We start from the raw sequence: 25,938 nt of genomic DNA on the forward strand, positions 1-25,938 counted from the left end.
ACTAATTCTAGTTTCATCTTACCACAAAGATACCAACATTTTCAAAAGCAACGAGTCCATGGCTTGGCTTTTGAAAAACAGCAGGTCCACAGGAACATTGACCATGCTTAAGAACTTAAGAAGAGCCTGCTGGATCAGACCAATGTCCCATCTAGTCCAGCATCCTGGTCTCACAGTGCCCCACCCCCAGATGCCTGTGGGACGGAAGCCAGGAGGCAGGATCTGAGTGCAACAGCACACTTTCTTCCTGCAATTTCCAGCAACTGGTATCCCAAAGCTCTTCAGCCTCCAACCATGGAACCCATGGGTAGAGCCTGGTAGATCAGGCCAAAGGCTCATCTGGTCCAGCATCCTGGTCTCGCAGAGGGTAGCCAGATACCTGGAGGGAAACCCACAAGTGAGACCCAAGCACAAGAGCACTCTCTCCTGTGGTTTCCAGCAACTGGTACTCAAGACGCATTACTGTGTCAGAGGCAGAGCACAGACATCATGGCTGGTAGCTTCATGGTTTCTGGGGTTGATGGGAATTCCAGTTAAGAAGGGCCAACATCCACGGCCTCAGAGCAGCTCTCTGGGGTTTGAGGCAGGGATATCTGCCAATCCTAGACTGGGGACTGAATCCACAACCTCCTGCATGCAAAGCAGATGCTTCCCCACTGAGCTATGGCGCTTCCCTATTTGCTACCCTTGGAATCTGCCCTTCAGCTGCAAGGACGGGGCCAGCTTTGAGAATGAGCACGCGCACACAACCACCACTTGCGTTCCTGACATCTCTGTCCGCTCCAAGCAAGTAGTTGAACAGATGTGGGGAAATGAAGAAGCCTCTGCTGCCTGGAGTTAGGAGGTCGCTTGCTGTAAGCTTCCCCATCTAATCTTGCTCCTCTTCACCCCCATCCAGCTCTCCTATGTCCAGCTCATCTGGGGGAGCAGACAGCCCCCGGAACATCATGTAGTGGGAGTTGCAGTAGACAGGAGGCTTATTGGGGTTTGAGTAGGCCTGTTCTGGTTTGAGGGAGGCAAAGGGGTTGGCCCCACAGCCTGTGATCTGGGTCTCTAGCTCCATCAAGATCTTGAGCGAATTCTTCATTTCCTGTTCACTGGGGAAAAGAAGGAAGGGGTCTTGGTTAGTGCTGCTAGATCATTTTCAGCTAGCACTAGCTAGGTCATTTTAGACCCTGAATGGTTTTTCAAGTGCATCCAGATAGTCACTATTTTGGGGTGGAACTCAATCACGTATCAGCCCATGATAGTTGTGCTCTTATAATGGATGGGGATGTTTTGCACAACAAACCCACTTCCTCAAAAGATCAATGAAATGAAAGCAACAGAAAAACACACTGGAAAGTGTGAAATAACACATGCTTAAACACAACCTTGCCTGGACTTCATTAGCATCCACTGAATAGAGCTGGCATAGAGTAGTGATTAGAGTGTTAGACTAAGACCTGGGGTTCAGGGTTCAAATTCCTACTTGGTTGGTCACTGCCTTTCAACCTAGCCTACCTCAACAGGGTGGTTTTGAGGGTAGAAATAGGAGAATTATGTATGCAACCTTGAGTTCCTTGGAGGAAAGATGGGGTATAAATGTCATAATGAAATTAATGAAGGTAATTTTGGGCTTCTAATACATAAAATCCAATTTACAGAAATATTAATATATAAACATCCATGATTAAAATACACAAGCCCATCAAAACAATGGATTTTCCACATTCGTGAATTTTTCTGATTCCTTCCTTTTAGGTATGTATTTATGAATCTTTCTCCCCCACCTTGTTTTAATGTAAGTATGTATCTCATTATATTGAAAATTGAATAAAGATAAATTATGCATACATACTTACATAATTAAAACAGGCAATAAAACAACACAGCAATTGAAACAGGAGGCCTGGGAAGAGATCAAAGGAATATGTGTGCAAACAGATATTCAAAAGTCGACAGAATGCCAATATTGATTTGGCTTCCTGGGCATTCTGCCCTAATGGGGCCACATTGGGTTTGGTGACAGTCCTAGGAAACTGAAAAGAGAAGGCTCCAGTTCCCAGTTTCTGTGTAGCTTCCTATAACTCAATGAGTTCAGGGCCATCCCCACTATTGGACAAAATGGGGCAAATGCCTCAGGCGGTAGATGTTGGGAGGCAGCTGCAACAGTCCCCTAGCCATTCCTCCTATGCCTCCCTCTTCCTAGTCTGAATGCTATGCAGCCTCACCTGCACATTCCAAATGCAGGTTGGACATCCAAATGAGCGGCAAATGTCAAAATGTTCTGGAAGGAGAATAGAAGAGTGGAAGGCCTGTGATATTGTGGTTAGCGCATCAGCCTTGCCCAGGTTCAGTCCCAGGCATCTCCAGGTAGGGCTGGGAATGATTCCTGCCTGAAACCTGAAGAGCCACTGCCAGTCAGTGTAAGCAATATGGAGCTAGAGAGGCCAATAGTCTGAGCCAACATGCGGCAGCTCCTATGTCCCTGTGAATGCAGCCTGCTTTGCGAAGGTAACAGTTACATCTGCCCACTTTTGCCCCCCAGTACCAGATAGAATCATAGAATCTTAAGATTTGGAAGGGACCCAAAGGGTCATCTAGTCCAACCCTCTGCAATGCAGGAATCTCAGCTAAAGCATCAATGACAGATGGCCATCCAGCCTCCGCTTACTTATCATCTTGTTTGGCCCTTGGCACCAGCAATGGAGAACAGGTGTGGGAGAGGAAGTAGAGGAAACCCTGCCTATTTACCTGTACACGGTGAAGAGCGAGGGGATCTCGTAGTCTCGAAGGAGCAGCAAGGTGGGAAGCCAACTCTCCATTAGGTCATGGCAGGCATGGAAACCTAGGAATGGAGAAGACCGGAAATGGCTTGTTTGCATGCAGTGCCCAGGTTGCATTTTTTGAAAGGTTTATTTAAAAATATATATATATATTGATTTTCCAACATAAATTATAACACATTACAACTGACAATACAAAAACAAACAAACATATAAACATGTATAATTTCATAATCTTTTTTTCCTTAATCCCAATTTCAACGACTTCCCCATGCCTCCCTTTTCTGCATCCCTATTTTAAACTTTTTCAGCAACCCCTAATCTCAATTACTTATAATTCACTTTCTTTAACCTTTTTCTCTTACCCAGTCATTTATCGCTGCAAATCTGCTTTGCCATACCCATGACATTTTAACACTCAATAATTTTACAACAGTTCTTAAGATAAAGTTTAAATTTCTTCCAATCTTCTTCCACCGTCTCTTTCCCTTGGTCACGGATTCTGCCCGTCATCTCAGCCAATCCCATATAGTCAATCACCTTCGTCTGCCACTCTTCCAGCGTGGGTAGTTCTTGTGTCTTCCAATACTTTGCTAAAAGAACTCTTGCTGCTGTTGTAGCGTACATAAAAAACGTCCTATCTTTCCTTGACACCAATTGGCCTACCATGCCCAAGAGAAAAGCCTCTGGTTTCTTGTGAAAGGTACACTTAAGAACCTTCTTGATTTCATTATAGATCATCTCCCAGAAGACCTTAATCCTTGGGCACGTCCACCAAAGGTGATAGAAAGTACCTTCCATTTCATTACATTTCCAACATTTGTTGTTGGGCAAGTGATAAATTTTTGCAAGCTTGACTGGGGTCATGTACCACCTATAAATCATTTTCATAATATTCTCTCTTAAGGCATTACATGCCGTAAACTTTATACCGGTGGTCCATAACTGCTCCCAGTCAGCAAACATAATGTCATGACCAATGTCTTGTGCCCATTTAATCATTGCTGATTTAACCGTTTCATCCTGTGTATTCCATTTCAACAGCAAATTGTACATTCTTGACAAGTTCTTAGTATTGGGTTCTAACAGTTCTGTTTCTAATTTTGATCTTTCCACCTGGAAGCCAATTTTCCATTTTTTGAAAGGTTTATCTGGTGGAATTGCCCTTTGCAATGTGGTGAAACACACAAGAGAACATGTCAGAAGGATTTCAGCCTAGCCGTCTCCCTGACCCTGGTGCCATTTCTATGTGCCACCATGCATTAGAACATAATAAGAGCCTGCTGGATCAGGCCAGTGGCCTATCTACTCCAGTATTCTGCTCCCACAGTGGCCAACCGGTGGAAAGTCCAAAAGCAGGGCCTGAGCACAAGCACACTCTCGCCTCCTGTGGCTTCCAGCAGCTGGTGTTCAGAAGCATCATTGCCTCCGACAGCATAGCTATTATGCCTAGTAGCCAATGATAGCCATTGTCCAATCCTCTCTTAAAGCCATCCAGCTTGGTGACCATCACTACCCCTTGTGGGAACAAGTTAACTATGCACTGCCTGAAGAAGGGCTTTCTATTGTCTGTCCTGAAACTTCCAACATTCAGCTTCATTGGCTGTCCGTGAGTTCTAGTGTTTCACTTTCTCCATGACATGCATAATTTTAATACACTTCTATCAAGTCCCCTCTTTCTTGCTTTATCTCCAAACCTAGAAGTCCAAAATGCTACCACCTTTCCTCATAGGAGTGTCCCTCCATCCCCTTGATCATTTTGGTTGCACGTCTGAACACTCCCCTGCAAGATACAACACACACACACATCCCCATGCAACCGCTTGCAGCATGAAGCAATTCAGTGCAGGGATGGCTTTAATAACCTCATGTGCTATTTGCAGAGACTGGACACCAGGCAAAGCTGCAGGGCAAGAACTGAGGCCGACTTTCCCTGGATGCCGTACAGATGCCCCTAGCATGATGTCATGACGGGAAAAGATTGCTCAGAGGACATTCTCTGCACCTTTTGCTGGTGAAGAGTGCCAACTTAGCGTGCTTATGCCTTGCAAGGCCGATATGTGAAGCAAGTGCTGATTCCACTTATACATCACACCTTTGGCAGAAAGAGGATGGAGACTGGAAACATCCCCAGCAGGTTGAGGGAGGGAATAGTGAGGGTCTGGCTGTTTGTGCAGCTGTCAGAACAAGGATGCCAAACTCTCTCGCACGTCATAGCTGGGAACCATGGGGGGCGGGCGGTGACACTGCCAAGATCAGATCAGATTGGGGATGGCAGAGTGGGGGACGGAGGGAAGATTAATTCCCAGTTTGCAAAGCCCTCTGACATTTCTGCAAGCTTGGAATGATGTGCCAAGGGAGCCTTGCGTATTCACAAGGGCATCTGACTATCCTGGTACTAATAACTTAATACCTACGGAATGTGGTGGAGCGCGCCAGTGGAACATGGCCTTGCTCCTGAGGAAGAAGCACCCTTGCAGTGCCACACAGTGCCATCGCTGAGACAAGACACACTGCAACATCCTTTACGAAAAGTTTCAGGTTGCCTTCCAGGACTGGGCAGGTAATGTTATGGAAATGCCCAACATTGTGATGGATACGTCATATGTGGCTTGAAATCCCAAAGGACAGTTTTCCGCCTCCCTTATAGTTTTTTCCCCTTTTGTGCTATATCTTTTAGCTTGCAAGCCTGAGGGTGGGGACCACCTATGTCACATTTCTAAGCCACTCTGGGAGGCCTTTTTGTTTTGGGCTAAATATGATGATCATCATCTTTCCATATATAAAAAAGATTAAGTATAGAACTGACCCCAAATTTCTCAGAAGTCATTCCCCGCTCCCCGATAAAATTTCATAAAATGTCTCTTTCTCTTTTATCCCATCCTGGTAGAAAAAGAAGCCTGCTTTGCAGCATTGTCCCCAGATATCCTCTACTATTCTGTGATGTGTCATCTATCAATCCAGGCCAGCCCAGCCGTGAGGCAAGATGAAGCAGCTGCCTTAGGTGACAGATACTGAGGGGTGGTGGTAAGTGGACAGAGCTTGTCTTCTGCTCCTGGGTTCAGTGGAGGATGTTGATGTAAGATTCAACAGCTAGTCTGGTCAGCTGTTGTACATGGAGGGGCACCAGTGAAGGTGGGTCCATTAGGTGAATGGGGCACTGCCCCACCAACCTCAGTCTGCCCTCAGCCAGCCCTCCGCTGCCTGCCTTCTTGCTTACCACCAGTCCAGGGAGTGGCAACACGTGCCTACTTCTTCTTCCTCCTCCATCTCAGATCTGCCCTCGCAGAGGAAACTACAACTAATCCAGAATGCGGCAGCTAGACTGGTTACTGGGGGCGGCCGCCTAGACCACATAACACCGGTCTTGAAATACCTACATTGGCTCCCAGTATGTTTCTGAGCACAATTCAAAGTGTTGGTGTTGACCTTTAAAGCCCTAAATGGCCTCGGCCCAGTATACCTGAAGGAGCGTCTCCACCCCCATCGGTCTGCCTGGACACTGAAGTCCAGTGCCGAGGGCCTTCTGGCGATTCCCTCATTGCGAGAAGCAAAGCTACAGGGAACCAGGCAGGGGGCCTTCTCGGTAGTGGCGCCCGCCCTGTGGAACGCCCTCCCACCAGATGTCAAAGAGATAAACAACTACCTGACATTTAGAAGACATCTGAAGGCAGCCCTGTTCAGGGAAGATTTATTTCGTGACATTTTAATGTATTTTTAATCTCTGTTGGAAGCCGCCCAGAGTGGCTGGGGAAACCCAGCCGGATGGGCGGGGTACAAATAATGAATTATTATTATTATTATTATTATTATTATTATTATTATTGGCTGAGGCATGCTCATAGAACCTAGTTTCTCCTTCCCTGGAGAAACTGAGCAGGATGCAGTTTGGGAAACCCGTGTGGCCATTTTGTCATGTACCGGTTGCCCCCACATTACAACGCACCATGACGGCTTCCGTTCCGTTTTGTAATGTGTGCAAGGGACGCCCAAGCTGTGTGTGCGGCTGAGCACTTAATGCCCCCCACCACAGCTGCTCTGCACTTAACCAGCTCGATAGTGATAGGTATGCTAACAAGCTGATCAGCCCCTGTCAGGGTCCCTCAGCTCAGCTCTTTAGTGCTCAGTCTAATCCCAGCAGTGAAACACACTGTCAGCAGCAAGCAGCTGACTGGAAGTGGAATAGCTTACAAGACAGCTGGGCAGAATCTGGTGCTTGCTAGGCAAGTTGTGATCCGCAAGGTGTGCTTCTGAGACATCTGGCATCCAGAGGATCCCTCGGGTGAGTGGGATCACCTGCAGGAGGGATTCAAGTGTATAATCTAGGTTTGTGCAATTATTTAATGGTAGTATTGTTATTATTTATTGGATTTATATCCCACCTTTTTTCTCGAAGGAGCTCAAGGTGGCATACCCGGATTTCTCCTTCCTCATGTCATTCGCACAACAACCCTGTGAGGTAGGTTAGGGTGAGAGGCAGTGAGATTCATGGCCTGTGTGCCGGCACAAGAGGCCCTTAGCATGATGGTCTGGTGGGAAAAGATTGCTTAGAGGACATTCTCTGCAGATTTTATTCAGCTTTCCCTGGGAAAACCCGGTGCTTGTTGCTGAACTGGAACAAACGCCAATCCGCAGAACTCCCGACTGATGTTTGTTCTGATTCAGTAGTGAGCAGTAGGTTCCCCCAGGGAAAGTGGCGGTACAAAAAACCAATCTCTTGGACGTGTGGGTAGAGAACCCAGGACAAACAGAAGAAATCACAAACAGACAAATGAAAACGTGGAGGATCCTGACGCTTTGTCAGAAAGTCGGAGGCTGTCAGAGGCAGTGTGCCAATGAACACCAGTTGCTGGGAATGGCAAGTGTGGAGGGGCCCTGCTTGCATGGGGGCATTTGGTTGGCTACAGTGAGAACACGATGCTCACTATTTTTATTATAAATATTCATAATACAGTGGTGCCTCGGGTTAAGTACTTAATTCATTCTGGAGGTCCGTTCTTAACCTGAAACTGTTCTTAACCTGAAGCACCACTTTAGCTAATGGGGCCTCATGCTGCCGCTGCGCCGTCACTGCACGATTTCTGTTCTCATCCTGAAGCAAAGTTCTTAACCCAAGGTACTATTTCTGGGTTAGTGGAGTCTGTAACCTGAAGAGGCTGTAACCCGAGGTACCACTGTAATGATTTGATTTATTACTTGCCTTTCGCCCACAGGTCCCAGGGCAGGTCACACAACAATTTATACAGCATGAAAACAGTTTAAAGCAAAGTACAGCCTTAGGAATATTTGACGATAGCCATCTTCAGATATCTCAAGGGCTGTCACATGGAAGACAGAACAAGCTTGTTTTCTCTTGCTCTGGAGGGTAGGACTCAAACCAATGGCTTCAAGGTACAAGGAAGGAGATTCCGATTAAACATCAGGAAAAAAACTTTCTGAAAGTAAGAGATGTTTGACAGTGGGATGGTCTCCCTTGGGAGGTGGTGGATCTTCTTCCTTAGAGGTTTTTAAGCAGAGGTCAGGTGGCCATCTGTCATAGATGCCTTTGCTGAGATTCCTGCATTGCAGCGAGTTGGACTAGATCAGGCATAGGCAAACTTGGCCCTCCAGATGTTTTGGGACTACAACTCCCATGATCTCTGACCACTGGTCCTGTTAGCTAGGGATCATGGGAGTTGTAGTCCCAAAACATCTGGAGGGTTGAGTTTGCCCATGCCTGGACTAGATGATCCTCGGGGTCCCTTCCAATTCTATGATTATGTGAATTCCAGACACGGATGTTGTTGAGCTTTGGGGGGCAAAAAAATTGCTGTTTTTAACCATTTTCTATGGAAAACAGCACTGCCGACATGGGCTGCCATGCATCTGGATTTTCTTGGACATTTTACCAATTTTCGCCCAGACACTGCTAGAGACAGCAGTATTCCAGATACAGTGGTACCTTAGGTTAAGCACTTAATTCGTTCTGGAGGTCCGTTCTTAACCTGAAACTGTTCTTAACTTGAAGCACCACTTTAGCTAATGGGGCCTCCTGCTGCCGCTGGAGCATGATTTCTGTTCTCACCCTGAAGCAAAGTTCTTAACCAGAGGTACTATTTCTGGGTTAGCAGAGTCTGTAACCTGAAGTGTATGTAACCTGAGGTACCACTGTATGTCTGGAATATTCTGTACGTATGGCAACTCTAGTTGATGGACACCAGCCTCTATTTGTGGGACTAGGTAGTCTTCCACCCCACTATGGTGCAGAGGAAGCAGTATGTTTGGTTTGTTAAGGGCACTTCCATAATGGCTCCACTGCTCAAAAAAGATTACACATGTCTTCACCCTTGGGAAACACCCCCCCCTCCAAACTGGGAAGGGAGAGTCGCTTGGTGACAGAGCACCTGCTTTGCAAGCAGATGGTCTCAGGTTCAATCACTAGTACAGACAGTTAAAAAGATCAGATGGCAGCTGCGGGGGGACTTTTCTCTGCTGGAGACCTCACAGAGTCCCTGACGGTGAGAACTCCCAGAGGGAGAGCTGTGTTAAAGAGCTGTAGAGGCTGAATTTGAGATTCGAAAAATGAGAAACCCAGAGAACCAAAAGGGGCAGATCCTTCCACCCCTAAGCATAACATCAATAAAATTAGGGCAATTTTATGAAAGCAGCAAAAGGTGACACCAGGTATAGGGCTGGTGGAAACAGTTTGGCGGAAACAGCCCATGGGCCAAATTGGGATCTGTGTTGGGCTTAATTTGCCCTGCTGGCCAGAAGTTTCCTGCCCTTGCTGCTGACAGCACTGGGCTTCAAAGGTAATTAGCTGATCCTAATGTAAAGTTTCCTGCGTTCCAAACCAAGCTAGCAAACAGATGAAAAAATGCAAGTCGGGGGTAGGTTCTTATTCACATTGGGGTGGAGATCGACAACTGCTCTTAAGGCTGTTGGTTTGCTGGCATTGTTCACCTACAGATAAAATACTTGGATCTCTCTGTTGCCATTTACTGCATTCCATTTCCAGTAGCTCACAGACAGATTTAGGGATGATCCTAAGAGCGCATTAGCATAAACAAGGATTTCTGAAACTCCTTCTCTCTCCCTTTCTCTCTGCTGGGTCCACAAATATCCTGCAAACGCAAAAGACCAGCTAAAGAGGGTAGCTCAAAAAAACGAAGATCATGGCCACTGGTCCCATCACCTCCTGGCAATTAGAAGAAATGGAGGCAGTGAGAGATTTTACTTTCTTGGGCTCCATGATCACTGCAGATGGTGACAGCAGCCACGAAATTAAGAGACGCCTGCTTCTTGGGAGAAAAGCGATGACAAACCTAGACAGCATCTTAAAAAGTCGAGACATCACCTTGCCAACAAAGGTCCATATAGTTAAAGCTACGGTTTTCCCAGTAGTGATGTATGGAAGTGAGAGCTGGATCATAAAGAAGGCTGATCGCCGAAGAATTGATGCTTTTGAATTATGGTGCTGGAGAAGACTCTTGAGAGTCCCATGGACTGCAAGAAGATCAAACGTATCCATTCCTAAAGAAATCAGCCCTGAGTGCTCACTGGAAGGACAGATCCTGAAGCTGAGGCCCCAATACTTTGGCCACCTCATGAGAAGAGAAGACTCCCTGGAAAAGACCCTGATGCTGGGAAAGATGGAGGGCACAAGGAGAAGGGGACGACAGAGGACGACATGGTTGGATAGTGTCTTCGAAGCTACCAGCATGAGTTTGACCAAACTGCAGGAGGCAGTGGAAGACAGAAGTGCCTGGCGTGCTCTGGTCCATGGGGTCACGAAGAGTTGGACACGACTAAACGACTAAACAACAACAACAACAAAAGGCTTCATGCACCATTTGTAATGGGAAGGGCTCCAACACATAATACATTTAAAGCAGGCTCCCTCCCACTGCAAAGAATTCTGGGAGCTGGAGTTTACCCCTGGCAAAGTGAAATTCCCAGCATCCTTAGCAAGTTACTGCTCCCAGGATTCCTATCCAGAGATGACGGGGATTGAACCTGGAACCTTCTGCACGCAAAAAGAAGCTCCACCACTGAGCTACAGGGAAGGGACAATGGAATGACATACCTGGGTGGAAGCCAACCACGATGTCAGGCCGAGCAGCCTGCTGGGTCTCCACCTGCGATTCCCAGAAGTCATGATAAAGGCCCTTGTAGCTGCTGAGGTAGACTCGTTCCCGGGGCCCGAAAGCCACCAACGGCGGCCTCATGATGGGCCCATCTACCACGTCAACGCCCACCATCACCACCTCGATGCCCTGGTGCTTTGGAAACATGCGGGAGAGCTCATCGTAGTCTGTCACCCGGGCATTCAGAGTCTCTACGTGGGAAGCTCCAACCACGTGCACCGTGATAGGCTTGGCGTAGGGGTCGAGGTGGAACAGGCACAGCCCCAAGCCAATGGTGGCTGGCCTGGACACAAAGTCCGTCATCACCCGCTTGACAGACTCCAGGAGCTCCGCCTCCTCCGGCTTTGGCTTCCCAGCATTGGCCCAGAGGATGTTCATGTAACGCCCCGTCATGATATTGCTGAGCTTCTCCTCTAGACCGTCCTGCATCGAGAAGTAGTCCTCCCAGCCTCTCACCTCCAGGATTCGCTTCGTCCAGGGGCTTGTGGGGAAAGGGATGTCGCCTGTCGGAAGAATCGCAGTGGAACAAAAGCTTCAGATTGACTGGTAGACTTTTGGGTTACTAGTGGGCCTTGGGATTCATTGGTTTGTTTGTTTTTAAGGTGCCCTTGCCCAAACTTTAAGTCTGCCTGCTGTAATACACATATTTTTAATAGTTTATTGTCAGGTAGAGTTGTTTTCCTTTAATTGGAAACTGTGATTAATGAATGAATAAAGAGCATAACCTGATTCTGAAGACTGGCCAGCAAAGGATTTGGTGGAAGCCCTGCAATGCAGGTGGCACATCAGAATGGCCGCGGCCATGACTGAACACCCCATAGAGCCATTCTGCCAGTGAAGATACACTAACAGAGCAGCTGAGAGAGGGCAGAGGAAAAAAATACACCAGCACTGAATCTCATGCCCATAGCAGGCTTACCTGTGAAAACAAGCCATTCCACTAGTCGGTCGAGAGCCACCAGCTTCAGCTTCTTGCAGACCTTTTTGTGTGTGGGCCAGTTGGCTCGCTGGCATTCTGAGCCACAGTAATAGACATTCTGGCACCTGGGAATGGAAGGAAGGTTGCCATAAGGTTCAGCCTACCAGACCCCACTGGCTTCAATATCCATAGCAAGAAGTTATCTTTATTCACTGCCTATATCTGGACGATCATATCTTGACTTGGGATATGAACGAGCCTTTGCTCGTAGCTGCTTTGCTCTTCCCCTTTGCAGGAACCACAGTGAAGCCAGGAAGCATCTCCTTAGCCGTAGTTTCCTGATTCATCTGGCTGGGAAACAATGGTTGCCTGCTTTGGATCCTAAAACAATTTGTAGCTTGATATACTGGTTTGTTCCAAAGCAGGCAGCCATAGTTTCCTGGTTTGGTCACATGCACATTTATTTGCTTGATGTATTAAGCTTAAAAATGTCATCTGGCCCTCCATATGTTGTTGAACTACAACTCCCACCAGCCCCAGCAAAAATGGTCAACAGCAAGGGATGGTGGGAGTTGCAGTTCAGAAATATCCAGAGGGCCAAAGGCTCTCCTGATCTAGGATTTCTTTCATTGATTAACAGTTCTATTATTATTTTTTAACCTTTTGCAGCGCCGCAGGCTTTTAGGATCAGGCATTGATTCCGGAAGCTTCTTGCACTCAACACAAAACTTGAAAGTGTCCTCCATTTTCTGGAACATCTCAAAATAGGACCGGATGCCAAAATCCGTGCACAGTTTTCTGCCTTCCACTGCAGACCTGTGAAGAAACAGCACAAACAGGGACCCTCTTGTTTTACTCAGTTGTAGGTGAGCTTATTCTGGGCACCTAACAGTGAACAAATGCTCTAAATATACAAATAAATAACAGCAAGGCTTCTTTCTTTCTTTAACTAAGTTTGTTCTCAGAAACAAAACCTGTAGCAACACCATACCAAAACTGTTCATTCAGCTGCCAGAATGTTAGGTAAATGGGGATGTACTATATTTTTTTATTCTTTCTTTTTTAGGATTAGGGGTTAGTTTGTGCATTATGGAACATGCTGCCTGTGACTGAAGAAGTAGTGGTCCAAAACATTTGGCTGGGAAAGACTGGGCTAGAGACTCTGCAGAGGAAGCAGAAACCTGAAAAACAAGAAAGCTTGTATCTCACTCTTAACAAAAGCAAAATGTTTAACAAGGCATTCTCAAAAGGCCAAAATAAATGTGGATAGTGATTTATAAGGGATCAGGAAATCAGCATGGCCCATGATGAGCAGGATCAGTTGGCGTGTATGAGGCTAAAGAGATATCCCCCCCCCCATCTTACTAAGGCTCATATTTCAGCTCCCAGTCTTGGAATGAACATCTCCTGGTTCCCAGAGTGCAGATTCTCACTTGCAGGCCTGCATCCTAACAACTTCTGTGAAGCTATCAACACACACACACACACCCAAAACCAGGATTTTCAGCATCCTCTGAAATATCACCCCCACCTACGTTTACCAACAAACCTCACCTGTAGTCATCGTAGCTCTTCATGTTGAGTTTTTGAAGGATGACCTGCGACAAACCTGGGACGTTGCTGTCCATAGCCAGGAAACCCAGAGAGTCCATATTGGGTCCTGTAACAACTGGCGTCTCCTTGGGAGTCTTTTTGGCGCGGCCGGCTTTGGAAGCCCCAGCTTTGTTCCTGTGAGCCATCTTTGGGGGTTGTTGGAGGATCCAGAATCTGAATCAATCTGTAAAGGAAGGTTTTTATTTATACCTATTTCTGTATTTATGGGTCATCTTCCAGGAAGAAGCTACAGCAGGGCAGTGGTGCCTGGAGCCCGTTGGGAACGGTAGGGTGCAAGGCAGGGAGCCCAACAGTAGGTGGCGCCAGAGCCAACAAGCAGCCAGGTCCAACTACAGTGGTACCTCGGGTTACATACGCTTCAGGTTACAGGCTCTGCTAACCTAGAAATAGTGCTTCAGGTTAAGAACTTTGCTTCAGGATGAGAACAGAAATCATGCTCCGGCGGCGCGGCAGCAGCAGGAGGCCCCATCAGCTAAAGTGGTGCTTCAGGTTAAGAACAGTTTCAGGTTACGTACGGACCTCCGTAACGAACTAAGTACTTAACATGAGGTACCACTGTAATTCAAAAGGCTGAGATGCTTCAGTCAAGGGGCAAAGTGTGCTATGGTGGTGAGAGACACAGGAAAACCAGAGGACTGTAATAATAAATAATAATAATAAATTTTATTTATATCCCGCCCTCCCCAGCCGAAGCTGGGCTCAGGGCGGCTAACAACAATAAAACAGTACAAAAGTACAACACAAACAACACTCTAAAATCATTCATTATAAAATTAATTAAATTCAAGCCACTGGCCACCATTGGGCCAGAGCTCCGCGAAGATTGCCGAGGGAGGGAGTCAGGCTGTGCCCTGGCCAAAGGCCTGGCGGAACAGCTCTGTCTTGCAGGCCCTGCGGAAAGATGTCAAGTCCCGCAGGGCCCTAGTCTCTTGTGACAGAGTGTTCCACCAGGTCGGAGCCACAGCCGAAAAAGCCCTGGCTCTAGTTGAGGCCAGCCTAACTTCTCTGTGGCCTGGGACCTTCAAGATGTTTTTATTTGAAGACCGTAAGTTTATCTGTGGGGCATACCAGGAGAGGCGGTCCCGTAGGTACGAGGGTCCTAGGCCGTATAGGGCTTTAAAGGTTAAAACCAGCACCTTAAACCTGATCCTGTACTCCACCGGGAGCCAGTGCAGTTGATATAGCACCGGATGAATGTGATCTCGCAGCGAAGACCCCGTAAGGAGTCTCGCTGCAGCATTCTGCACCCGCTGGAGTTTCTGGGTCAGTCTTAAGGGCAGCCCCATGTAGAGTGAGTTACAATAATCCAGTCTGGAGGTGACCGTCACGTGGATCACAGTGGCTAGGTCAGGGCGAGAGAGGTAAGGAGCCAACTGCTTAGCTTGGCGGAGATGGAAAAATGCCGCCTTTGTTATAGCTGCAATCTGCGCCTCCATGGAGAGGGAGGTGTCGAAGATTACACCCAAACTCTTAACGGACGGTACTGGCACTAACTGCGCCCCCGCAAGAGATGGGAGTTGCCCCCCCAATCCCATATCGTCCCGTCCCAGCCACAGGACCTCTGTCTTCGAAGGATTTAGCTTCAACCGGCTCCCACGTAACCATCCAGCCACAGCTTCCAGACATCTGGTCAGTGTGTCTGGGGCCGAGTCAGGATGGCCATCCATCAACAGATAGAGTTGGGTGTCATCGGCATACTGATGGCAACCCAGCCCAAAACTCCGGACAAGCTGGGCGAGGGGGTGCATAAAGATGTTGAAAAGCATTGGGGAGAGTATCGCACCCTGAGGTACTCCACACACCAAGGAGTGGCGCGATGACAATTCCCCCCCAAGCGCCACCCTCTGTCCACGACCAGAGAGAAACGAGTGCAGCCATTGAAGGACTGTGCCCTGGATCCCCACGTCGGCAAGGCGGTGGTCCAGAAGTTCGTGATCGACCATGTCGAAAGCTGCTGACAGATCTAGAAGAATCAGCAGCCCCGACCCGCCTCGATCCAGCTGTCTACGAAGATCATCTGTTAGGGCAACCAGAGCTGTCTCGGTCCCATGACCAGCGCGGAAGCCAGACTGGAATGGATCCAGAGCCGATGTTTCATCCAGAAACCCACCAAGCTGTTCAGCAACCGCTCTCTCAATCACCTTACCCAGGAACGGAAGATTCGAAACCGGGCGGTAATTAGATAGATCTAAAGGATCTAATGATGTTTTCTTTAAGAGCGGGCGCACCACTGCCTCCTTCAGTTCCCCTGGGAATGTCCCCGTGCCAAGGGACAAACTGATGATATCCCCCAGGAGGGCCCGCACCTCGTCTGGACACGCTCTAATCAGCCAAGACAGGCACGGGTCGAGAGGACAGGTGGTGGGCTTTCCAGCTCGGAAACATGTACCACATGTTTCATCAAAATGGGTCAACAGGCTCTGTGTCTCAGCTGTTTGATCTCCCTTTTCTATTACCCTATCCTTCCTTTACATCCCCCCTGTCTGTTCTGGGGTGTGGGACAGAATTTATTTTATTTTTATTTATTTCACAAAATTTATACAATGCTTGATTGAAATGATACCTAGAAAGCACTTTGAGAAAAGAATGAAACAATAAAAGTATCAGTTAAGAAACAGTTTAAAATGACTATGTAAAACATTCAAAAGTAATTGAAATCAACAATAAGCTGAAATAAAAACAACCCAGGTTAAAACATTCTGCAAGTCTGGATAGCCCTACCTAAACAAAAATATTTTTAGCAGGTGCTGAAAAGACTGAAGTGAAGGTGCCTGCCTGAGATCAATAGGCAGGGAGTTCCAAAGTTTGTGTATTGCTGCACTGAAAGATCAGTTTCTTACAAATGTGGGCTGAGTATTATGTGGCACCTGTAATAGTGCCAGTTCAGCAAACTGGGCATACATGGGGTAAGGCAATCTCACAGGTAAGTTGGTCCCAAGTTAAGGGCTTTATATACTAATAGTAACATCTTGTACCTAGCCCAGTAGGAAATCAGCAACCAGTACAGGTCACCGAGCAGAGGTGTTATACGCTGACAGTCTCACTCCTACCAGCAATCTGACTGCAGCATTCTGCACTAACTGCAGCTTCCGGATCAAGCGCAAGAGAAACCCCACATAGCAAAATGAGATAGCAAAGCTATCTCTGTCCATTGGCTCATTTGGGACTCTCTAGCTCCTTTGCCTCCTGGGAAAGGAGTGTAGCTCTGCAACTCAGATCAGGTCAGGGGTGTGGAAAGGGTTTGGCTCCATGGGCCAGACCATCCTTATCAGGACGAACCACATGGCTCAAACGTGACAGGTGGCCGGGGTCGCCCACTCTGTCAATCAGATGACATCATTATGACATCACATGAAAGAAACACTGATCATAGGACTGGGAAAGCACTCCTTTCTCTCCTCCCAAGAAAGAAGCCTGCATTTTTATAGGCATCACTACATGTGCAAGAGAAGAAGTACAGTGGTACCTCGGGTTAAGTACTTAATTCATTCCAGAGGTCCACTACTGAGAAGGCCCTCTGCCTGGTTCCCTGTAACACAGCCAATGCCTGCAAAAAAAAAGCAGTTTCTTTGAGGCTGGGGGACCTGCTCCCCCCCCCACCCGGAGGCACCTCTCTTCCCAGCAGGATCTAACCTGTACTGGCCAGCAATCGAGCTGGGGTTAAAGCCTGCTTGTGTTGGCTGTGCATGCCTCTTAATTAAATGACTGAAAGCCTCAGAGGAAACATATACAGTGGTACCTCGGGTTAAGTACTTAATTCGTTCCGGAGGTCCGTACTTAACCTGAAACTGTTCTTAACCTGAAGCACCACTTTAGCTAATGGGGCCTCCTCCTGCTGCTGCTGCTGCTGCGCCGCCGGAGCATGATTTCTGTTCTCATCCTGAAGCAAAGTTCTTAACCCAAGCTACTATTACTGTGTTAGCAGAGTCTGTAACTTGAAGCGTATGTAACCTGAAGCGTATGTAATCCGAGGTACCACTGTAATCTGTTCCTCCTCCCCTAGCAGTCCCTTGGCCTTCACACATTGCCTGCCGATTCCAGCAGGCTGCCTCAGTGGGAGAGATGAGTGGCTTTGCTAAAAGACCAGCTCCACCAGGCGCCTCCTGCCCCTGAGCTGTTTCAATGCCAGGAGACCATTGTAAGAACGACTATTTAAGAATTGGCACCTGACTTTGCTTTTTCTCCTCTTCCCTTTCTCCTTGTGTGTCATGCTGTTTAGATTGCAAGCCTGTGGGCAAGGACTGCCCTGTTTTCAGTGACTGCATGTAAGCCAGACCTTCTGACTGAAGAATGGGCTACAAATGTTCTATATGAATAGATATCTGGTGGGGCCAGGGACATGCGATTTTGATGCGGCTATCATTTTTTTCCGCATTGCAGGGGGTTGTACTAGATGCCCTTTGGGGTTCCCTTCCAACTCTGCAGTTCTATGATTCCCCTTTCTTTTTTTCTTCCTCTGACCTGGCATGGTATGTTCACAAAGCAAGCGGATGAGTCTCCCCCAAGGTTAGCTGCAAATACATTCTCCGCCGGCTAACAGGCCTGCCTCTTCTCTTCAGCCTCACACCTGCTCCAGTAAATCATCCCATCATTATATGATACCCACTGGAGGGTGGGCAGGATCAGATTGAGAGCCAGGCATTCGCCTGGCCCCCAGCCAGAAAAACCAGCATCCAGTGACACCACAACTGATATTCACTTGATACTGCGCCTTTCATCCGATGGTTTGTCAGCCTGCTTACAAGGAGCTCAGACGCAGCGGTGGCTGGCGGAGTTGAGGTCGAGCCCAGTAACATGTTTTTTTGTGTGATTGTTGTTGCCAGAGTTCAGGCGAGGTGTGGGTAACCCCCAAGGGAGACAGCTAAGAATGTGCAAAAATCGGAGGAGCTGCAAAGCTGAAATTTTGGAGAAGCTGCAGTGCTGAAATTGCAGGGAGAACAACTCCCACCCCGTTCATTTTGGCTCAGAAATTCTATTTATCTCATTTTTATTATTATAAAAATAGTAGTAGAAGAAGAAGAGTTTGGATTTGATATCCCGCTTTATCACTACCCGAAGGAGTCTCAAAGCGGCTAACATTCTCCTTTCCCTTCCTTCCCACAACAAACACTCTGTGAGGTGAGTGAGGCTGAGAGACTTCAGAGAAGTGTGACTAGCCCAAGGTCACCCAGCAGCTGCAGGTGGAGGAGCAGGGAAGCCAACCTGGTTCACCAGATTACAAGTCTACCGCTCTTAACCACTATACCACACTGGCAGTAATAATGTGTGCAGTCAGATATTCTGAGTCAGTTATTGTCCAAGGTGTTACTATTAGCATATAAAGCCCTAAACAACTTGGCTACCCCATATGTGCAGGTGGCGCTGTGGTCTAAAACACTGAGCCTCTTGGGCTTGCCGATTAGAAGGTCGGTGGTTCAAATCCCAGTGACAGAGTGAGCTCCCGTTGCTCTGCCCCTGCTCCTGCCAACCTAGCAGTTCGAAAGCATGCCAGTGCAAGTAGATAAATAGGTACTGCTCCGGCAGGAAGGTAAACAGCATTTCCTTGTGCTCTAATTTCCATCACGGTGTTCCGTTGCGCCAGAAGTGATTTAGTCATGCTGGCCACATGAACTGGAAAGCTGTCTGTGGACAAACGCCGGCTCCCTTGGCCTGAAAGCAAATGAGCGCCGCAACCCCATAGTCGCCTTTGACTGGACTTAACAGTCCAGGGGTCCTTTACCTTTACCTTTTACCTATGTGCCCAGTTGACCACTTCAATTGACAGAACTGGCCCTGTTACAGGTGTAAGATAATACCTGTTCTGCATTTGTAATAAATTTATCTTTTACTGTGGCAGCTCCCACACCTTGGAACTCCCAGTCTATTGACATCAGGCAGGCACCTTCACTGTACTCTTTGCAGCACATGCTAAAAACATTTTTGTTCAGGGAAGCCTACCCAGGCAGGTAGAATGTTGACAGGTGTTTTAAGCTTGTTTTTAGCTTGTTTTAGTTATTCTTTGAATGTTGCAAATAGTTGTTTGGAACTGCTTTTACTGATAATTTCATTGTTTTATTCTCTTTCTTACCCGTTTTGATTTTTTATTTTTTCATGCGATATATAAATTTTAATAAAATAGACAGATATTGGACAGATTCACACCATATACTTAAAGCACTTCATTCCACCCCTTCAGGAATCCTGGGTACTGTAGTTTGCAAAGGGCGCTGGGAACTGTAGCTCTGTGCAGGTGAAACTATTTCCCGGGATTCCTTGTGAGAAAGCTGCGTGCTTTAAATGTGTGCGGAACATGCTTTAAATGTGTGGTGCGGACCTGCCCACGATCTCTCTTGCAGGCAGCTACGGCCTGAAATGTGGGCTTATAAAAATGCTCTGCGTAGCTGAGCCCCTGGATTGAGTTTGACTGCCTGTCCCTCTGCCAGGTCTAAGTGGTTTTTAATTGGGGGAACTTCACTTGCGCTCATGATAAACAGGATCATTTAATTCCAGGCAGCTGGTTTGGCGCTGCTACCCTGACAGTCCCCTGCATTCTCGTTAGACAGCCATCATCCCCCTCTCTCTCAGTTGACAGAAAACAACAATCTCTCAAAGAGAGAGGCACATAGAGGCACAACTTGGAGCCAATGCTACAGGCCAGGTTTCAGCTCATAACACACCTCTTGAAATTCCTCTGGCTCTTTAATTGAGCAAGGGATTTTCTCTGATACCCTTGGATAGAGCTCCTGTCATCGCCGTCCATTTATTATCTTCTACACCGCCGTGTTTTGGCTTTACAAAGGAAGGAAGACGATTTCCTTTCCCGGCTCTACATTCTGTTTCAGCTGGATAGCTTAAGGCTGCACACACCCCATACATTCAGAGCATGTTTAAACACATGACTTCGCTCAGAGAAACCTTCAGCTTACCCGTCACAGAGCTACAATCCTCAGGGTCCTTTAAGAACATAAGAAGAGCCTGTTGGATCAGGCCAGTGGCCCACCTAGCCCAGCATCGTGCACATCGAGCCAGTGTGGTGTAGTGGTTAAGAGCGGTAGACTCGTAATCTGGTGAACCGGGTTCACTTCCCCGCTCCTCCACCTGCAGCTGCTGGGTGACCTTGGGCCAGTCACACTTCTCTGAAGTCTCTCAGCCCCACTCACCTCACAGAGTGTTTGTTGTGGGGGAGGAAGGGAAGGAGAATGGTAGCCGCTTTGAGACTCCTCAGGGTAATGATAAAGCGGGATATCATCCAAACTCCTCTTCTTCTTCTAATACTGGCCACCAAGATGCCTCTGGTAAACTGACAAGCGGGACCCTAGCACAAGAGCCCTCTCCCCTCCTGGGGTTTCCAGCAACTGGTATTCAGAAGCATTACAGCCTCCAACCATGGAGACAGAGCACTGCCATCATGACTAGTAGTCACTGATAGCCTTATCCTCCATGGGTGTGCCCAATTCTTTTCTAAAGCCAACCAGGTTGGTGGCCATCACTGCCTCCTGTGGCAGGGAGTTCCACAGTTTAACTATGCACTGCCTGAAGGAGTACTTTCTTTTTTCTCTCCTGAATCTTCCAACATTCAACTTCATTGGATGTCCACGAGTTCTAGTGTTATGAGAGAGGGAGGAAAGACCTTTCTCTGTCCACTTCATCCACACCATGCATAGCTTTATAAAATCCGATCACGTCCCCTCTTACTTGCCTTTTCTTCTAAACCAGGATTTCCCAAACTTGGGTTCCTTTTGGGACTACAGCTCCCATCATCCCTAGCTAGCAGGACCAGGGAGTTGTAGTCCAATAACAGCTGGGGAACCAAGTTTGAGAAAACCCTGCTCTAAATTTGCACATACCCAAGAGATGCCCTTGTGGATTACTTTATTTTGGCGGGGCAATGAAGGAGATAAGGGTAGCTGGAGCCAGAGACAGGGGATGGGGGAAGACACACTCAAATGTCAGAGACCAAGATGACAAAAAAGCAGGCTCTGCCAACAAGGATGAGATAGCAATGCTATTCCAGTCCTGTGCCTTCCCTGGAGCTGGCCAACTGGCTGGTGAACAGAGCTGGGAGGGGCAGGACATGGGGTGAACAAATGCAAAAGGCACCCCATTAATTGAGAGCTGCACAGGGAGCTAGGAGGTCTCCCCAGCTCACCTTATACAGTAAGCCCAGTGTTTTGCAGGAGGGGGAATCCAGCAGTCAATTGTCAAACATTTAGGCATCATGCAAAAAGGGAGAGGAGGGTAAAAGTGGGCATGGATCTGCAGAATAGTTGTACACTCTGACTGAGAGGTATAGATGCAAATTCAGAAAGAATTTTTATAATTGAAAGAGAAATGCAATTCATCTCAGCCTAGTGGAAGAAACTGTGACCAGGTGAGTTGTTTGCCTGCTGTCCAGGTGAGATCTGTTGATGGGCAACTTTAAGCCCGCCCTCCTCTTATGAGAAGATTCACACTATACATTTAAAGCATATTCAACACACATTTAAAGCACTTGACCCCCGCCACCCCCAAATACTGGAAACTTTAGTATGCTATAGGTGCTGGAAATTGTAGTTCTGTGTGTATAGGAATCACAGTTCCCAGTATTCTTTGGGGGAATGTCATGCGCTTCAGATATGTGTTGAATATGCTGTATGGTGTGGACCAGCCTCTTTAAACTGGACCTGGCCTGGACAGCCCCAGACTCTCTTCTAATGACCCTTCAAAGAGAAAGGCTGTCCTTTTCAAATTTAGACACATGGCTACTGATGTCAAATCAAGATATACAGCTAAAAGCTATGAGCTGAGAAGGGTTCCTCCAGATGACCTATTTATTAAGCATTCATCCTGATTTTTTTGCATAAAGTTTATGCAAACAAAAGGTTGGATTATATCTAGTCTTTTATGAACATTTGTTTTGATTTGTTTGTGTACTGGTCATGTGACAGTGAGCATTCATCCTGTTCCTGCATTCATCCTGATTTTCTTGTGGGGTAGTTTACGAGTCTTCCCAGTAATCACACATTCGTCTCACCCTTTTTGGTGCATTTCCACATCCCTTTTCTAACTGCAAAATGTCCTCTTTCTCCTTTTTAAACAAGAAGTAGATCTGTTGCAACAGAGCACCTGTCTGTCGGGGGTTTTTATGTCTTCCTGCCAGTCATTTACTCTTCCCACACATTTCAATGCATTTCCCCATCACTTTTCAAATGGGAAGAAGTCCATTTCTTTTTTTAAAGCGGATTTGTTGTGCTCGGGTGACAGAGTCCTTTACTTCACTCTATTTGCACAAAGCTAGATTTCCCAGTGTGCCCTTGAGCCCCTCCCACAAAACACAGACAGTCTGGAGGTGCCCAAATACAGAACGGTGGAGACAGGAATAATTAATATATGGGCCTTTCTATACAATAAGATTAGACACGCAGCTGCCTTATGCTGAGAAAAAATACCCATCCATCCAGCACACTGTGATTTGTGATGCGTCAAATGAATACTTCTGTGAATGAACATAATGAATTTAAAAGGGCAGGTGGAGAAAAGGGGTAAGACTGGCAACTGCACAAGTATCTAGTTAGCTGGCAGGCATGCCTGCCATTTATTTTGCACTAGCAAGAGGAAGCTTGACTCCATACGCAATAGAAAAACTTGCTGCAACTCCTTTTCTGGATGTTACATTTATATGCCCTTGGATAGAGAAGCAGGAGTAAAGTTCTGTCGGACAAAACAGAAATAAAGGTAGCTAACAAAAATTACTTATAGTTACTGGGGCTGCAAAAATATCTTTAATGAAGGTTAATTGCAGTACTAGAAGAACAATTACTCGAACAATTGTGGTTTTTTGTATGTGCGTTTAGATCCATCTACATTACAGTCAGAGGCGGATTTAGGGGGGCGCAATCGGTTCAGTTGCACTGAGCATGGAGCCTTGGGGGTGCAACAGGGGGCGCCGTAGAGTAGAAGGCGAGAGGCAATGTGGGCACTGAATGTTGGCGTCGCACAGGGTGCCGCTGAAAATTGAGACCCCAAGGTCTGCCACTGCTACAGTTAAGAGACACACCATCCCTCAGTGAGTGTCATTGACAGTCAGACTGTCTCTCCAAGATTTACCATTTGAATACAGTAATCTGGAAAAAAATATTGATTTACAAGTATAGCAAGAGGTCTTGCTATATTCATCGATAGCAAGAGGTCAAGAGATATGAAATAAGGAGCTAAGCCGAAGCTGTTTAAAAAAAGCTTGAGCTCCCTATGTAGAAGTTGATATGAAAGTCTTTATTTTTATTTTTTATTTTTTGAAATTTGTTATCTATTTTTTATTTTGTTCTGTTTCTTTTTTCTTTTTATATTCTCTATTTTTCTTTTTAGTTTTATTTATGTATATTTGCTGTATTTACGTGTTTGTAATTAATAAAAATATTTTTTCTAAAGAGAGAGAGAGAGAGCGCGACACCATCCCTAGGCTGAACCCACATGCAGGGCCATGTGTGTGAGTGTATACAAATAAAAACCTTAAAGGGCATTTATGAAAGATATTCAAAAGGCAAAATAGGAGTAGCGATTAACCCCCACCCCACCCCAGGGAGAGAGGTAACAGGGATTATTCCTGTTAAACTAAAATTGTTGGAGGAGCACAGGGCATAGAGATTGTGAAAAGTTGATTGGGGTCTGCCGTTGGGTTGAAGGCAGAAGGACTCAGGGCAGCAACAATGTGCAAAGAGGTAAAAAGGTTGTGAGAGCAAGTTCTGAGAAAACCAGAGAAAGTCAATAGGCTAAATTTAAAGATCAATGCGCAGTAAGGGAAATTTACCTGCTAGACGTCTCTGCAGCTGGATTCTTCCTCTGCTGCAAATATCCCTTGAATTCTCCAGTATTGCTCTCAGCCTCCAACTGCAGAAATGCCAGGAAGAAAATCTCAGTCTAAGAATATCCTGCCAGCAGTTCCTGATCTTGACTAGGAAGGAGGACTCCTTCGGACAGGAGGGATGGGTGGGGGGGGGGTGTTGAACTGAGCTTTCTCAATTGCTCAAAAGTTTGTACAACATCAGGATCGTAATGAGCCAGCTGCCCCCAACAGGAAAATAGAGGACACTACAAGAGGCCCACACTCCAACTACCACCACCAAACACAGTTGTGGTTTCTCCCATGTGTAAAAAGGGGGAAATCATATACACTCGCTTTGTGGGGTTATTGTGAGAAAGGCGAAGGCTGTAATGCTCTATGGAAACAGAATCACAAAAGTGAAGAGTTGAAAGGGATCCCAAGGGTAATCTAGTCCAACCCCCTGCAATGATGGAATCACAGCTGAATGATCCCTGACAGATGGTCAGTGAAGATCAGCGGTAGGAACTGATGCAAGAGCCCTCTATTGCTCTTTCTCTCTACAAACAGCCTTGTTCAGCAGCAGCATGCCCGACATGCTGCTTGCTCAGTCAGACTTGGTCCTTTCCACACCATATGTCAAATCCATACCAAACATTTAAAGCACCCAGCTTCCCCCAAAGAATCCCAGGGACTGTAGTTTGTTACGGGTGCTGGGGATCGCAGCTCTGTGAGGGTAAACTACAGTTCCCAGGATTCTTGAGGTGGTGGCGCTTTAAAGATATGCTCTGTACACACCCAGATAAAGTTAAGAGCAGAGGAGGGAACAACAACATTTTAACCTAAAGAGTGTGTATGGTCCTGTCTTTTCGAAAGTCTCAATATGGTGCTGGAGGAGACTCTTGAGAGTCCCATGGACTGCAAGAAGATCCATACTATCCATTCTGAAGGAAATCAGCCCTGAGTGCTCACTGGAAGGACAGATCCTGAAGCTGAGGCTCCAATACTTTGGCCACCTCATGAGAAGAGAAGACCCTGGAAAAGACCCTGATGTTGAGAAAGATGGAGGGCACAAGGAGAAGGGGGCAACAGAGGACGAGATGGCTGGATAGTGTTCTCGAAGCTACCAGCATGAGTTTGACCAAACTGCGGGAGGCAGTGGAAGACAGAAGTGCCTGGCGTGCTCTGGTCCATGGGGTCACAAAGAGTCGGACACGACTAAATGACTAAACAACAACAACAACTTCAGCAGATAGCATTTAAGAACACAATGCTGGATCAGGCCAAAGGGCCATGTAGACCAGCACCCTGTTCTCACAATGGCCATCTGGATCCCTCTGAGAAGCCATAGCTTTTTTCTTTGTAAGCAATTTGCACCACCATGTGAGGGACACGCTTCTGCTGTTTCTTCCACTGCTGTCTCTTGGCTGGGTTGAAAATTTAACACTGGTAGTGCCATCAGTGGCACCTTGTAGTAAAACAGCGGCAAATGGCCAATGTGAACTCCTGACTTTCACCCACCAAATATCAATATAGAAGGGTTAATTTAAACTAGCTGTCAACAAGAGGTTTGGTATGAGGGGTTTTTCTTGTGGGGAGAGATCACCCAGCGATTTAGCTGGGGTAGGCGGGGGAAGACGTGTGTCCAACATTTTTGGTTGCAAGAAGGTACTCATTTGGGCCTCAGAGACTTTCCGATAACAGAAAGTTACATGCCCCTCAGAACATATGAAA

General features: G+C 46.9%; 1 protein-coding gene across 2 annotated transcripts; it reads right to left on the reverse strand.

Annotated features, from left to right (window-relative positions):
* Positions 1 to 42: 42 nt before the first annotated feature.
* Positions 43 to 24,334, reverse strand: MSS51 (MSS51 mitochondrial translational activator). Of its 2 annotated transcripts, none has more exons than XM_053364150.1 (7): positions 24,193 to 24,334; positions 13,368 to 13,580; positions 12,474 to 12,629; positions 11,814 to 11,938; positions 10,834 to 11,397; positions 2,737 to 2,830; positions 43 to 1,097 (listed from the first exon to the last, which is right to left on the reverse strand). In XM_053364150.1, exons 2-7 carry the CDS (start codon positions 13,550 to 13,552, stop codon positions 869 to 871), a joined length of 1,353 nt encoding a protein of 450 aa, XP_053220125.1. In that variant the 5' UTR covers positions 13,553 to 13,580; positions 24,193 to 24,334; the 3' UTR covers positions 43 to 868. The 2 variants fall into 2 exon arrangements, with proteins under 2 accessions (XP_053220125.1, XP_053220124.1); XM_053364149.1 differs by having other exon boundaries at positions 13,368 to 13,590.
* Positions 24,335 to 25,938: the final 1,604 nt, after the last annotated feature.

Source organism: Podarcis raffonei, chromosome 14, assembly GCF_027172205.1.
Source record: "Podarcis raffonei isolate rPodRaf1 chromosome 14, rPodRaf1.pri, whole genome shotgun sequence".
In the NCBI taxonomy this organism is placed as follows: Eukaryota; Metazoa; Chordata; class Lepidosauria; order Squamata; family Lacertidae; genus Podarcis; species Podarcis raffonei.

What these genes read in the sequence shown, in the direction of transcription:
- MSS51 (XM_053364150.1), bottom strand. Translation starts at nt 13,552, where the DNA reads ATGGCTCACAGGAACAAAGCTGGGGCTTCCAAAGCCGGCCGCGCCAAA. An exon ending in AAGAGCTACGATGACTACAG is followed by an intron (nt 12,630 to 13,367) that starts GTGAGGTTTGTT and finishes GTTTCTTCACAG; the next exon opens with GTCTGCAGTGGAAGGCAGAA. An exon ending in AGCCTGCGGCGCTGCAAAAG is followed by an intron (nt 11,939 to 12,473) that starts GTTAAAAAATAA and finishes TTCCATTCCCAG; the next exon opens with GTGCCAGAATGTCTATTACT.